This window comes from Vipera ursinii (assembly GCF_947247035.1).
Source record: "Vipera ursinii genome assembly, chromosome: 6".
In the NCBI taxonomy this organism is placed as follows: domain Eukaryota; kingdom Metazoa; phylum Chordata; class Lepidosauria; order Squamata; family Viperidae; genus Vipera; species Vipera ursinii.
Window position 1 is genome coordinate 51,162,043 of NC_139515.1, and position 13,621 is coordinate 51,175,663.

The 13,621-nt window shown below is 36.4% G+C and overlaps 1 protein-coding gene across 1 annotated transcript; it reads right to left on the reverse strand.

Annotated features, from left to right (window-relative positions):
- Positions 1-2,436: 2,436 nt before the first annotated feature.
- Positions 2,437-13,389, reverse strand: MGAT4C (MGAT4 family member C; the record flags this gene model as incomplete). The annotated part of the gene is made up of 3 exons (XM_083365185.1): positions 13,267-13,389; positions 5,846-5,993; positions 2,437-3,593 (listed from the first exon to the last, which is right to left on the reverse strand). The coding sequence occupies exons 1-3, from the start codon at positions 13,363-13,365 to the stop codon at positions 2,437-2,439; spliced, it is 1,404 nt and encodes a 467-aa protein (XP_083221311.1). The 5' UTR covers positions 13,366-13,389.
- Between the last annotated feature and the right edge of the window lie 232 nt (positions 13,390-13,621).

A 13,621-nucleotide genomic window follows, 5' to 3' on the forward strand; every position in this document is an offset into this window, starting at 1 on the left:
CACTTGTAGAAATGCTAAGCATTATTTCCTCTTTGTAGAGTAGTATAAAGTAAAAAAAAACCCTAAATTTCAAATGGAGACTACTTTCTATTTTGTCAGTTAGATCAATATGAGAATGGAAATTCTTTACTGTTGTTTCCATAGCAATTTATCACTGCTACTGTCACAATTGACATCAGTTATCACAATGAACATCACCTCCAACTTAAGGCTTCAGAAATGTCAATTTCAGAGTCTGTGCACAATGACAACTACTTCTAGCTTAGTAGTAGAAATATCACTACAGTTTGTGTATGTTTTGGGAGTGGGAGGTTTAAAGAAATATGTTAAGCTTATATATGAAAGATAACTCAGAAAGATTTGGGTAGCAGTTTATGAATTACTCTAGCAATTCCATAGCATAAAATCAAGACACTCCTATTTTTTCTTATTCAAAACTTTATGGGAATTCTTTCATAGTAAAAATTGAAAATTTTCGATCTGATAGCCATAACATTTTTTTTCCTGTGCAATGGGAATGCATGTATAGAGCTATGAAATATGTGTCATGAAAAATCACAGAAATCAAAAAGGTTAAGAGCATCAGACAAACAGGGAAATATAATTACATGAAATAAAGAATGTCAGTTACTATAAGGACAAATAAATGGCCTTAAGGCACACCATGAATGTCTGATCAAAGAATCACAAGTTTCCTTGTAGCAGAAAGGGATATACAGATGGTCACTGCGTACAAAGGATTATGGGCACAGATGCAAAGTAAATTATATAATTCATGAATTAAACATGGGAGGAAAAAGGGGAAGATACAAATATTCCATGTCTTGTGGAAGTTGAGCAATGCTAAAAAAATCTATAAAAAATAAAACATGGAGTGGATCATGAAAAATATTTTTCATAACATACTATAATGAAAAATGCAGTCACCTGTACACTTTCCTATTTATAGTTCACAAGAAAGGTAAAGGGCATAAAATATTATAAGGCATACTGAAATGGAATGAAGCTATGTAATAGCACTATTGTGTATTTGTGACAATGCAAAAGTCAGCAGGAATCCATTGTTAGCAGGGTGCTTATTCGATCAAATCCCACTCCCAATGCATGAGACTGTCAATTGGTGTGCTGGGACTCTTTGGTAGAGAAAGATGTTATAGTTCAGCACCATAGCATATTTTGTGGGGGGAAAAACCTTTTCTAAGATTATTCTATAGTATTTCCAGTTTCAAAGCAGTTTGACTGGAATGGCTGGTGACAACCTTGGCCTAAATAATTGGCAATAAAACCTGGAACATGGCTTCAAGGCATACCACATAGTTCTGTTGAATCTAAGCAAGTTTGTGCCTGGTCAAGGCTGGAATAGAACTGGGAATCTTAAGTTCTGCAGTTACAGAAAAGTGGTGATAGAAATATTATAACTAAAAAATGAAAAGGTGGAACATTAGTCAATGTAAGGCAGGTTTTTATATTCACATACCTTATTATGCTTTTCTAAAAATATTTTGTTATATTTCTTATATTGAAAGAGAGGTTCCATATTTGTATGACAGCTCTAAAGAGCTTTGGTTTATATTCCTGGGAATATGCATGTATAACAAATCATTGGTAGAATTCATTGTGATCTCAAATAATGCATAATTCTTAATATTCTTGCAAGTCTATGTTCAGCTTACTAAAATCATTTGCATTCTACACAAGTGTAAAAATAATAGTTTTGCATGAAACCTTGAATAATATTTCACATAAAGGTATAGATCTGGTTTGAACAATGAAAAGTGGAAATTAAAGATAGATAAAATTCAGTTACCCCATCAATTCACGATAATAAATTGTGCTAGAACAAGTAATGTTTGTAGAGAATTCAAGAATACTTACTGCAGTTTACAGGATAAGTACAGATTTATAACCTATTGTGTAATTTCAAATGTAATTTCAGCATATCTTTTTTTACAATGCTCACAGTAGAGAACATCAGCTGTATTAACAGGACTTCTTTATCAAAATTATCTCAAAACAAGCCACCAACCACTGTACAGATACAAACCACCACATTTTTTAAATTCATACATGAATATGAGGGAATTAAATTCCTTTGACAATCTATGGACATAAGCCCACAAAATCCTTAAATTGTATCATGTCAAAAACACAACCAGTCCTTCCCAAAGGGGAAAAGAGAAGAAACAACAAAGAAGTGGATCTGTGTTTGAGTGATGAACAAAACTTGTTTACACTTTCTATAAAACTCAGACATTCCAACAAAGTAATACTTTGAATATTGCCTCACTGAAGTAGTAAAAAGTAGATTGCTTTTATTTGTTTTGTGATTTCCAGATTTCCAGTATCTGTAGAAAAAAGATTGGGGAAAAAAAGTCATTTCATGGCACTATTTCATTGGATTTAGGCAATGGTATATTCTGTTGCTGTTGATTTTCCTTATTGACTTGGTAGCTGTGAAATCCATATGCTAATGCTTCTAATGATCAACCATTCCTTTTGGCTTTTGGTAACAAGTATTCTCATGCAGTTAATATCAAAAAGAACTTTGCGCTCCACACCTATGATTTCCAAATTTCCATTTTTAAATTCTCCTAGTCTCAGGAAGGTAGTACATTGCCTTTCCTTTTTGCCCCCAACAATTTTTTCCCCAACTTCCACTGCACCATGATGCAAAACATCATTTTGTCGGTCTTCAGTACCAGTGACAACTTTGATTCTGCTAATTTTAAGAGGCCTATCAAAGACAATGACATAAAAATCTCCAGTTGAGGGTGCTTTCGCCCAGAAGTATTCATCCACACTACTATATGCCTTGCTCGCCTCATAATTCTCAAATACATTCATATTGGTATGCAAGTTGGCAGGAGGATTATCTGGAAGGTCAAATGAATCCTCTTCAAAGTCATCATCTTTTAATTTATTTTCAGCTCCTTTGTAAGATGAGTAATATCCCATGTGCTGAAAAAGCGATGGTTTGAAACGTATGACATCCTTTTGAGCCAACAGCCCACGGAAATGTATCAGCAACCAATCACAAGGCATTTCCTGGTAGAACATCAATAAAAAATGAGCCAGGCGAGGGAGATCATGGGAATGATACAATTTCCCAATGTAACCCAACTTGGAAAATTCTAAAGTTACCCAGTAGCTTCCCTCTCGTGAAGTTATGACTTTCTTAATAACAGTCAAGAAGTTTTTGGCACATCGAACATCATCTTCTAACATTACATAATAATCAGAAAGGTTAGCACAAAAGTTAAGCAAGAATGCATAGTCAACATTTTGCTTGGAACGAAATTTCACCCGGTCTTCTGGATCATTGTAATTTCTCTTAAGCCCATCCAGAGCTGGATAATATTCTTCTGGTGTATGGATTACCATTAATCTGCCAGCAATTACATGATGGGCAAATTTCTGTGAAATATCTTGAACCATGCTATCACACCAGGTGGAGTCAAATTCTGCCAGATGTACTACCACAGCAATTTCTTTCAGTTCTTCATAACTTGACTGCTCAAATATGGACTTGATTGTCTCCAGCAAATAATTCCCTTTTTTACGTTTGACTGAAGATAATCCAATGGTAAGATATCCTGAATAATAATAACAAAAAATAAATGAATAAATAAATAAAAAATCAAGTTCTATAGAACTGAGCAATAAAAGCAAATTTGGTTCTTATTCATATCTGGAAGATAAAAACATAACCCAGAAATAATTGTGCATGCACAGCAGGACGTTTCCCTTTTTGCCTTTGTTGCTTTTGAAACAATCCTCCTTGCATATACAGTCATGGCCAAAATTGTTGGCACCCCAGAATTTTTTTTCAGAAAATCAAGTATTTCTCACAGAAAAGTATTGCAGGAACACATGTTTTGCTATACACAGGTTTATTCCCTTTGTGTGTATTGTAACACAACAAAAAAGGGAGGAAAAAAAACAAATTGGACATAATGTCAAACAAAACTCCAAAAATGGGCCGGACAAAATTATTGGCACCCTTTCAAAATTGTGGGTAAACAAGATTGTTTCAAGCATGTGATGCTCCTTGAAACTCACCTGGCGCAAGTAACAGGTGTGGGCAATATAAAAATCACACCTGAAAGCAGATAAAAAGGAGAGAAGTTCACTTAGTCTTTGCATTGTGTGTCTGTGTGTGCCACACTAAGCATGGACAACAGACAGAGGAGAAGAGAACTGTCTGAGCACTTGAGAACCAAAACTGTGGACAAATATCACCAATCTCAAGGTTACAAGTCCATCTCCAGAGATCTAGATTTGCCTTTGTCCACAGTGCACAACATTATCAAGAAGTTTGCAACCCATTGCACTGTAGCGAATCTCCCTGGTCATGGACAGAAAAGAAAAATTGATGAAAGGTTGCAACGCAGGATAGTCTGGATGGTGGATAAGCAGCCCCAAACAATTTCTGAAGGAATACAAGCTGTCCTGCAGGCTCAGGGAGCATCAGTGTCAGCTTGAACTATCCGTCGACATTTAAATGAAATGAAACGCTATGGCAGGAGACCCAGGAGGACCCCACTGCTGACACAGAGACATAAAAAAGCAAGATTACAGTTTGCCAAAATGTACTTGAGTAAGCCAAAATCCTTCTGGGAAAATGTCTTGTGGACAGATGAGACCAAGATAGAGCTTTTTGGTAAAGCACATCATTCTACTGTTTACCGAAAATGAAATGAGGTATACGAAGAAAAGAACACAGTACCTACAGTGAAATATGGTGGAGGTTCAATGATGTTTTGGGGTTGTTATGCTGCCTTTGGCACTGGGTGCCTTGAATGTGTGCAAGGCATCATGAAATCTGAGGATTACCAAAGGATTTTGGGTCGCACTGTAGAGCCCAGTGCCAGAAAGCTGGGTTTGCATCCGAGATCTTGGGTCTTCCAGCAGGACAATGACCCCAAACATACATCAAAAAGCACCCAGAAATGGATGGCAAGAAAGCGCTGGAGAGTTCTGAAGTGGCCAGCAATGAGTCCAGATCTGAATCCCATTGAACACCTGTGGAGAGAACTTAAAATTGCTGTTGGGAAAAGGCGCCCTTCCAATAAGAGAGACCTGGAGCAGTTTGCAAAGGAAGAGTGGTCCAAAATTCCGGGTGAGAGGCGTAAGAAGCTTATTGATGGTTATAGGAAGCAACTGATTTCAGTTATTTTTTCCAAAGGGTGTGCAACCAAATATTAAGTTAAGGGTGCCAATAATTTTGTCCGGCCCATTTTTGGAGTTTTGTTTGACATTATGTCCAATTTGCTTTTTTTACTCCCTTTTTTGTTGTGTTCCAATACACACAAAGGGAATAAACCTGTGTATAGCAAAACATGTGTTCCTGCAATACTTTTCTGTGAGAAATACTTGATTTTCTGGAAAAATTTCTGGGGTGCCAACAATTTTGGCCATGACTGTATCTCTTAGTGAACATTTTGCCTTGTCTGCCCATCCATCCATCTCCCTATCTCAAAAAATACAGGGCCTCTTACAGTTCAAGTGGTGTATTTTTATACTGTATGTGTTCAAGTGGGTGAGCTAAATTATGCTAAAATGTCTTCCATTGAAAGTGGTGGGATTTTAATTGTACTTAAGTCTATCTGGGTTCATGTAAGAATATATTCAAAGGGCGTTCCCCTGTTAAGTGAGATTACAGAGCCCTTTTCATTCTCTTTGGATTGCACAAAAGCTTTTTATGTTCTGTGAAAAGCTTAATGGCATTGCCCTCTAAAAAGCTGATGAACTTACTTCTGCAACATTTTCTTTGTGACATTTAGAGTAGATAAAAAAAAAACCTATTTGTTGTTAAGAAAATGGGAAAAAAAAATATGTTACTTACTTTTTCTTAGTAAAGGTGTACCAGCCAGATAGCGATAGGAAACATTTATTGATCCTGAGAAGTTGGACAGATCTTTAAAACTGTGAACATACCGCTCTGAATTTAATTGATGCGTTCCTGTATCTCTGATTAACTGCTTATCTCCATTCTAGAAGTTGGAAGAGAAAAGAAAAACAAAATAAAAGATACACAGCATAATTATTGTAAGAAGTGGAGGGGAAAAAATCTAACAATACGAACAATGTTTTGTATTATTTATCTGCTTCAAGCTTACTTTACATTTATTCCAGTTATAGACATGTTTAATGTGGCAGTTCCAAATGAAGGCATTATCACTGACATCCAAAGGAGCATTAATCAAATTGAGCCAAAATTTGATAATTAATGCAGAAAATGGAAATGCATATTTAGAAATATGAATCTGTACTGGCATGCTGGGTGGACCAAGATACAAACTGGATACTATATTTTCCCCATCTCTCCATTATCCTAAACAATTTCCTCTGATTTTATAAGCATTCTTTTTCCCATTATGCCTCAGTTATCAATTAAAACTAAGTTGGTACTATTCAAATCAACAGTACTGGAGATTTATGTCACTCGGTTTCCATGATATCTGAATACTTACAGGTTTAACAGTTGTAGAGTTGGAAATGAATGTTTGCTTAGTCCCTTTTCAGATTCAAGATCAGGAATGTAGAAGGTAGAAGGTGTTGGATCCTATGTATTATTGTGCCAAACTTACTAACTTACCTCTTTACTCCATTTCTAAAATTAATTACAATTATTTTTGTATAGCTGATGGGTGATAGTGTTCTATGATCCTCTAGGAAATGTTTTCAGAATTGAAAGGGCTGTTGTTAGGTTTCTCTAAACTGAGTCAACAAAAGACATCACAAATAGGTTTCCAAGACGTGAAAGCTCAGATAAAATTGATTGATTATAAAAAAGGTAAATAAGTCATCGTTTAAGAATTCTAGTGATTGTTGTGAATGAATGCAAGATTTGCTTAGAGTGAAAATAAAGTTCAGATTCTCCTTACAATTTTTTCCCCACCTGCACATGCAGTCAAATAATCTAGAAGCATATCTTTTTTGGACAGGGACACTTTTCATCCATCTCTTGTTTTGGTAATAAACTCAATTAGTATCAGGATGTTTGTGTTTATTTGATGAACAGCCCTACAAACAATAATAACATCAACATATCTGAGATAAAATGATATGGCCTGTCTTAGTGCATGGGAGAGTTATCCCTGGAACTGAGAGGACACCCTCTGTGATGAATGACATGTGCTGTCTAAAAGATCAAAGACAGAACACTATAAACATCTAGATATTTAACAGTTGGTTGATGAGGGGCTGAAGTGCAACAAACAACTGTTCTTGTTGACACAGTGGCAGGTAGGTATAGGTAGTTCTCAGGTATGGAACTACCAAAAATCTCTAAGGAGAAGGCAAGTAGTGTTAAATATTCCAAAATGTAATGGGCTAGAATCTATTTGAGAATAATGAACTCTGCCTATTTTTTTTTGCTTTGGTAACAGATTGAAGTTTTTTGTTTAGAATTGTCAAATTAATTAACTTTGATTCCTTTGAATCAATGGCAAAGAATCACAGGAGCCAATAGTATTCCATCTATGAGACAAGCAAGACTGCCAAAAGTCATAATTCAGTCTGTCTGTCTGTCTGTCTGTCTGTCTGTCTTAGGTATTAACTGATATATCTACCAGTTTAGTGCATTTTTCCTACAGTTGCACCCAAAGTTATAGGAAAGAGGGCAGTGGATGTTATATTAGTAGGGGAAAATTGAGAAATTTAATGGATTTATGAAAATGACTAAGCTTGTAAGTAAGGGAAAATCAAGGGTTGTATAGGAATTGTAAAATCAATAAGTTTCTGATTTCTAGGATGAAATTAGGTTAAAGGATAAACTCTTATCCTTTAACCTCTGAAGACAGCTCCTGTAAATGGAAAAATTGACTGACTCCAAATTGCATGGAACCTGAGTGTTTTAGACTGAAAATAAAAGTTTAAAAATTCTTCTTATGACAGAGCTGAGATAGAGGGAGCTCTGCTCAGTTGCCCAACGTGCCATGCTAAAACAACATGAATGACTCCATAAGGAAGTCCCATGAGTTCACACCAGTTTGATGTGGTCTTTTCTCCTTCAAGGCCATCTCTGATAGTCAATGTTTCATTATTTAGCTAAATAATCATAAATCAAAATGTTGTCTTGCAATATGGTTATGGTTATTATTCTATTCCGTGTGGATATTTTGAACGTTAATTAATATTTCATTTAACAAAGTCAGATAGAGTGCTCAGTGTACCCCTGGCTTTTTACTATATGCAATATCTCGAGCAGTGATCAGATTAATAAAAAGAGAGTGATGTGATACTTTTATTGTAATATTGGCTTTCTCCTACTCCTGGAAATAAGGCTAAAAGCTAGGATCTCAGATTTTCTTCGAAATAAGCACTGAATGTGATTTCACTAATATAAATTTTGATTGTCTGAACAATGCTTCCCTGTGATTTTTCTATCTCTTCTGTATAAGTGCCTTCTTTAATGCATCTCAAAGCCAGGTTTCCTCTACCGGTATTCTGGTCTACTTCTCAGGGGGATATTCATGCAAAAAGTACTTTGTTGCAATTTCACCAAGGAGCTCTTGCACTGAATTTTAGTCCTTTTTCATGGAAGTTTAATGTGGTTAATGCTGGTAAGCAGTTTTAGTCATAGTGCATGCCTTGGAAACAAGAGAAATTTAAATACACTTAAAAATTCAAAGAAGTCAATGTCTCTGTGTTTCGTCTGCATCTTTTGAAAAGACTCAGCAGTAATGCAATCTATTTCCAATTCTGTGTGACTTCTCACGTCTTCCTTTGTCCCTTAGCTGCCTGTGCCAATTTTTTTTCCATACCTTTCCCAAGGGAAGATTACAAAGCAAACTGAACTTCTTTCTTGTTCTCTCCTCTCTCACTGAGTCACTCTGAAAAAGAGGACTGTTCATTCTCTGAAGGATACACACACACACACACACACACACACATTGGTAGGTTATATTAATTAAGATAAAACAGTAGGACCAAGTGTAATACATAATGAGCTAAAGTGAAAGATATGCTAAGCTTGTAAGCCGCCCTGAGTCTTCGGAGAAGGGCGGGATATAAATGGAATTAAAATAAAATAAATAAATAAATAATACTACATACGTTTCACTGACAGAGAAGCAGTGAAGGGACAATGGCACGTTTAGAAAAAGGACTTAGAAAAAGCCCTAACTGAGTGATTAAAACCAGGTCTTCATCTGGCACAAAATGCAAATATTATTAACATTAGGAAGGTTATTCTAACTTGTGTTGCACTTCTATTATCACTGCCTCAATCACTTTCACATGTTCATTCAGGATCCTAAGGACCACACATCTAAGTACACTTGGAGAGTTTTAAAATGTTTGTTGTTTCCTATGCTTTGGGATTTCAAATACTAAAGCTTTCAGAAAACATAATGAAACCGTTTATCTTCTTTATTAATCAGAAGACAAATAGTATAATGGAGAAATCAGAAGAGCCGAGAGTTGTGGTCACAAAGAGAGAGAAAAAAAAAGGAAAACAAAGAAACAAGCAAAGAAATCAAAAGTTTGATAAGAGCACAGTGGTTAGAATGCAGGCTGCTTCTGCTGACTGCCAGCTGCCAGCAGTTCGGCAGTTCAATCGTCAGCAGCTTGAGATTGACTCAGCCTTCCATCCTTCCGAGGTCAGTAAAATGAGGACTCAAATTGTTGGGGGCGATATGCTGACTCTGTAAACTGCTTAGAGAGGGCTGTAAAGTACTGTGAAGCGGTATATAAGTCTAAGTGCTAGTGCTGTTGCTAAAGTTCAACATCCATACTGGATCTATTTACAAATGAAAATAAACCATTAATTATTTTAACCATGGTTTGATGAATAAGCTAAAAACAAGACAGATGAGCAGGGTAATCATTTGGCCAATTCCTGATTTGTTGTATATCCTTTTTAAGGCAATCTTGCCTTGAACCTCTGTGGATTGATTTACAGGTTTGTTGCAAAACAAAACTAACCTATCAATAAGCTATGATTTCCTGTTCATCTGACACACTAAACTAGAAGTAGGAAAAACATATTGTTTACTGGGAGCTGTAACTGAGCCAATATCATATTTAGCTGAACTTTTTGGTAATGTTTTGCAGAAACAATGTTAATGATGTCATAATATCATTGATTCATAATGTCCCACCGCTAGCTATGGCAGGTCTTGAAGAAACATTGCAGAGAAATATTAGGGAAAAGTAGGAGAGTTTCTTCTTTTTCTAAAAAAAAAAATCTGTAAAAATTGGTAGGAAACAATGCGTCTATATTTTTATATTTGAATTTTGATGGGTTGGTAGCTTTATGGAAGCCATAAAAATCTGATCTGATTATTTCTAAAGGTACTTTGCTGTTCAATGTGAATTCAGAATGCATCAAAAATTATGTATGAAATTGAGTTTTGAGGTGATGAAAAACATCAAAGCAAAATAGAAATTCTCAATCTTTATCTGTTTGTGGTCTGCTTAAACTATAATTTGCATTCCTACCTATAGTCAGCAGAAACTTGGTTTCATAATATATCTAAATGCATCCTCCGAATGGGCCTTGAAAATCTCAGGACAATTAGACAAGCGAAGTTGAAACTTGGCAATTAAACGTATCAGTTTTGTTTTGAAAGAAACAATGAGGGACAAACCTTTTTTATTATTAAAAAAAGACAAATTAAGTGTAAGACATCATGCCATCTGGGAAGTTCACATAAAGATCTGAAAACAAGCAAAACAGAAATAGCATAAAGTGCAATAAATAGAAAGCAACGGGATGCACCTAGAGGATCTCGAGTAATTAGCAAACCAAAGTGAATCAATGAATGTGACAAAAAAAAACATGATATAAACCAGATCAAACTGAATCACAAGTGGGGTGTGTGTGTGTGAATAAATAAAATCTTACAAAATATTTTAATGCAAACAGTGCCGTTAGAAGAAGCTATATTTCAAAACCATAGTGGACTAAAAATGGCTAAACAGGGAGTTTTCTTACTTCTAAAAAAGAGATGTGATTGAAACTGGAATATTCATCTACAAAAGCAAATTTTGTCAGTGATAAAATCTGTATCAAATCAAACATGAAGTACAGTCAGTTGGATTAAGTCAAATGGTCCTAAAAAAAATCAGATTCTCTAGAAGTCTCCCATGGAAGAAGGAACTATAGAAGTCATTTTTGACTATACGGTTGTGAACATCAAATTATTACCCATCAATTCCATTTCTTTGGCTGGCAGAGAAATCTAGTTACATGCTGTTGAAAACAGAATGATGGTATAGACAAATGTTTGACCTCCGTCTGCAAGCAATTTATATGTTCTTTGCCCTGATATTTCTTACTGAGTCTGATTTTTTTTTGTGAAGAAATCCAGTTTATGAGAAAGAAGAACATATTTACAGCAGCACATGGAATTCTATTTCCACAGTGCTACAACTTCTGACCAACAGTAACCTTCATTATACTGAACATGGATTCTTAGGCTGATACCAGACAACCCTTGACTTGCTGAGCCATCCTTTCAGAGATACTTCCTTATCTAAACAGGGAACCTAAATGACTATGGGAGGGAAAAAAAGTAGTGGAAGCAGAAGTGATTTCTGACTTCCTGATGGCTTCCATATTGAATTTTCTACTGGGAATCTGGAAGGCAACATTAGAAATCTTCCCTTTTCCTTTCTCTTTCTCATTCCCTTTCCCTTCCCAGCAGACAGGTAAGTGATTGCTGCTGGGTATGGGAAGGGCCATAGGCAGTTGTGGGATTCAGCTGGTTCGTACCACTTCGGCAGAACAAGTAGCTTATTTTTTTGTTGCCCAGGCCCAGAATGGACTTTCAGAAGCAGCATCCACACAGAGAACCAACCGGTTGTTCACATATTTGAATCTCTCCACTGGCCATAGGATCGCAACAGTGGCTGGGAAACTGGGAAAATGTCATGGGATGTCTAAAATTAGCATTATATGATACAGCCAGGTAACCCCAAAACAGACACAACTTCCCCGAATTTCATTCCTCTGGGTCCTGGATTTTGGATGCATATCTGAGTTAGCCTATTTGCAGGTACATTGGTTCAAAAACTGTTGCCCTGTGATGCATTGTTTCACACAGTACAAGTTATGGGAATGAGAGTTTTAGCATTATATCAATTTCCTGTTCCATTTGTACTCAAAAAATCATGCAGGTATAAGGTTCTAACAGAGACTGTTATGTTTGTCTTAATTTGTCTTTTTGTCAGTGCACCCTTTCCTCATTTAGTAACTACAGTTTGTTACAGTGACTTTGTTGTTAAGCAAAATGGTTGCTAAGTTAACATGTGACCAGGAGGAGGGGAGAGGAGGGAGGGAGACTGTGAAGACTGCTGGTTGCTGTCATCTAATTCAGGCAAAGCTCTCTCATGCAGCTATGCCAGCCTTACTGTGACTCCAGCATGCACTGTTGTCAGGCATAGAAATTTGGTAATGAGTCTGCAAATTGGTCAGGAAATGTTTTTTTGTTTTACTATGGTTTATTATGCGTGGTGGCTCAGTGGGTTAGGATGCTGAGCTTGTCGATCAGAAGGTTGGCAGTTTGGCAGGTCGAATCCTGAGTGCCGCGTAACAGAGTGAGCGCCTGTTACTCGTCCCAGCTTCTGCCAACCTAGCAGTTCGAAAGCACGTAAAAATACAAGTAGAAAAATAGGGACCACTACGGTGGGAAGGTAACAGCGTTCTGTGCGCCTTTGGCGTCTAGTCAAGCCGGCCACATGACCACGGAGACGTCCTCGGACAAGCGCTGGCTCTTCGGCTTTGAAATGGAGATGAGCACTGGCCCCTAGAGTCAGAAACGACTAGCACGCATGTGCGGGGGAACCTTTACCTTTACCTTTACCTATGGTTTATTACTGGTTTATTTGCAAACAGTTACTGAGATAACTGTGCTTGTTAAACAAGGAGCTGGTATAAATGCTTCCCCCCCCCTTACTAGTGTTGCTGCACAGAGATTTGATTTGAAGATTTGACCAAATTTATAAAGGGAAATGCCTTTCCAAAGTGGATTGACAATTTGAATCAAACCATTGAACTAGATGGCCCCAAATTAATTCAGTGATTTGGAAGGGCTTTGCCAACAATATTTAAAAATCCAGATTAAACTAATTGCAATTTGAATCAGATCATCAACTGAAAATTTAAATTAAACCAGAACTCTTTCTTTACACTTCCCCAAACAATTCATTTCTTCCTTAGGAAGTTTGCACTTGATTTGCTTTCATTTAGAAAGTCTGCTTGTTTTTGTTATCCTGTGCTGCTAAAGAGCAATTAATTCTATATAATACCCAACTTACCAAGACGTAGCTATCTTCAATGTATAAGTTCAAGAACAACAAGCAAATGACAAGGACTCCTAGAAAGGATACAGCGGATCGTTTGCGCAAGCACCTCATTTTGTCCAAAAGCTTCAACGTACATCTCACATGGAGATACAGCACCTCCTAAGGGAGAAAAACATAGTAACTTTTGATTGGGGGATTTCACTATTGCTGGAAATTTGCTTTTTTGATTACATTTTAAACAAAATAAATAAATAAATTCATTTCTAGGTTGTAGTTATTCCATAATACTCACTATCTTGGAAAGACTTTGTAGGAGGGTTTTTTTTAATCTGTTTGCTTTTTAAAATATGTTTCTAGTAATTTTAAC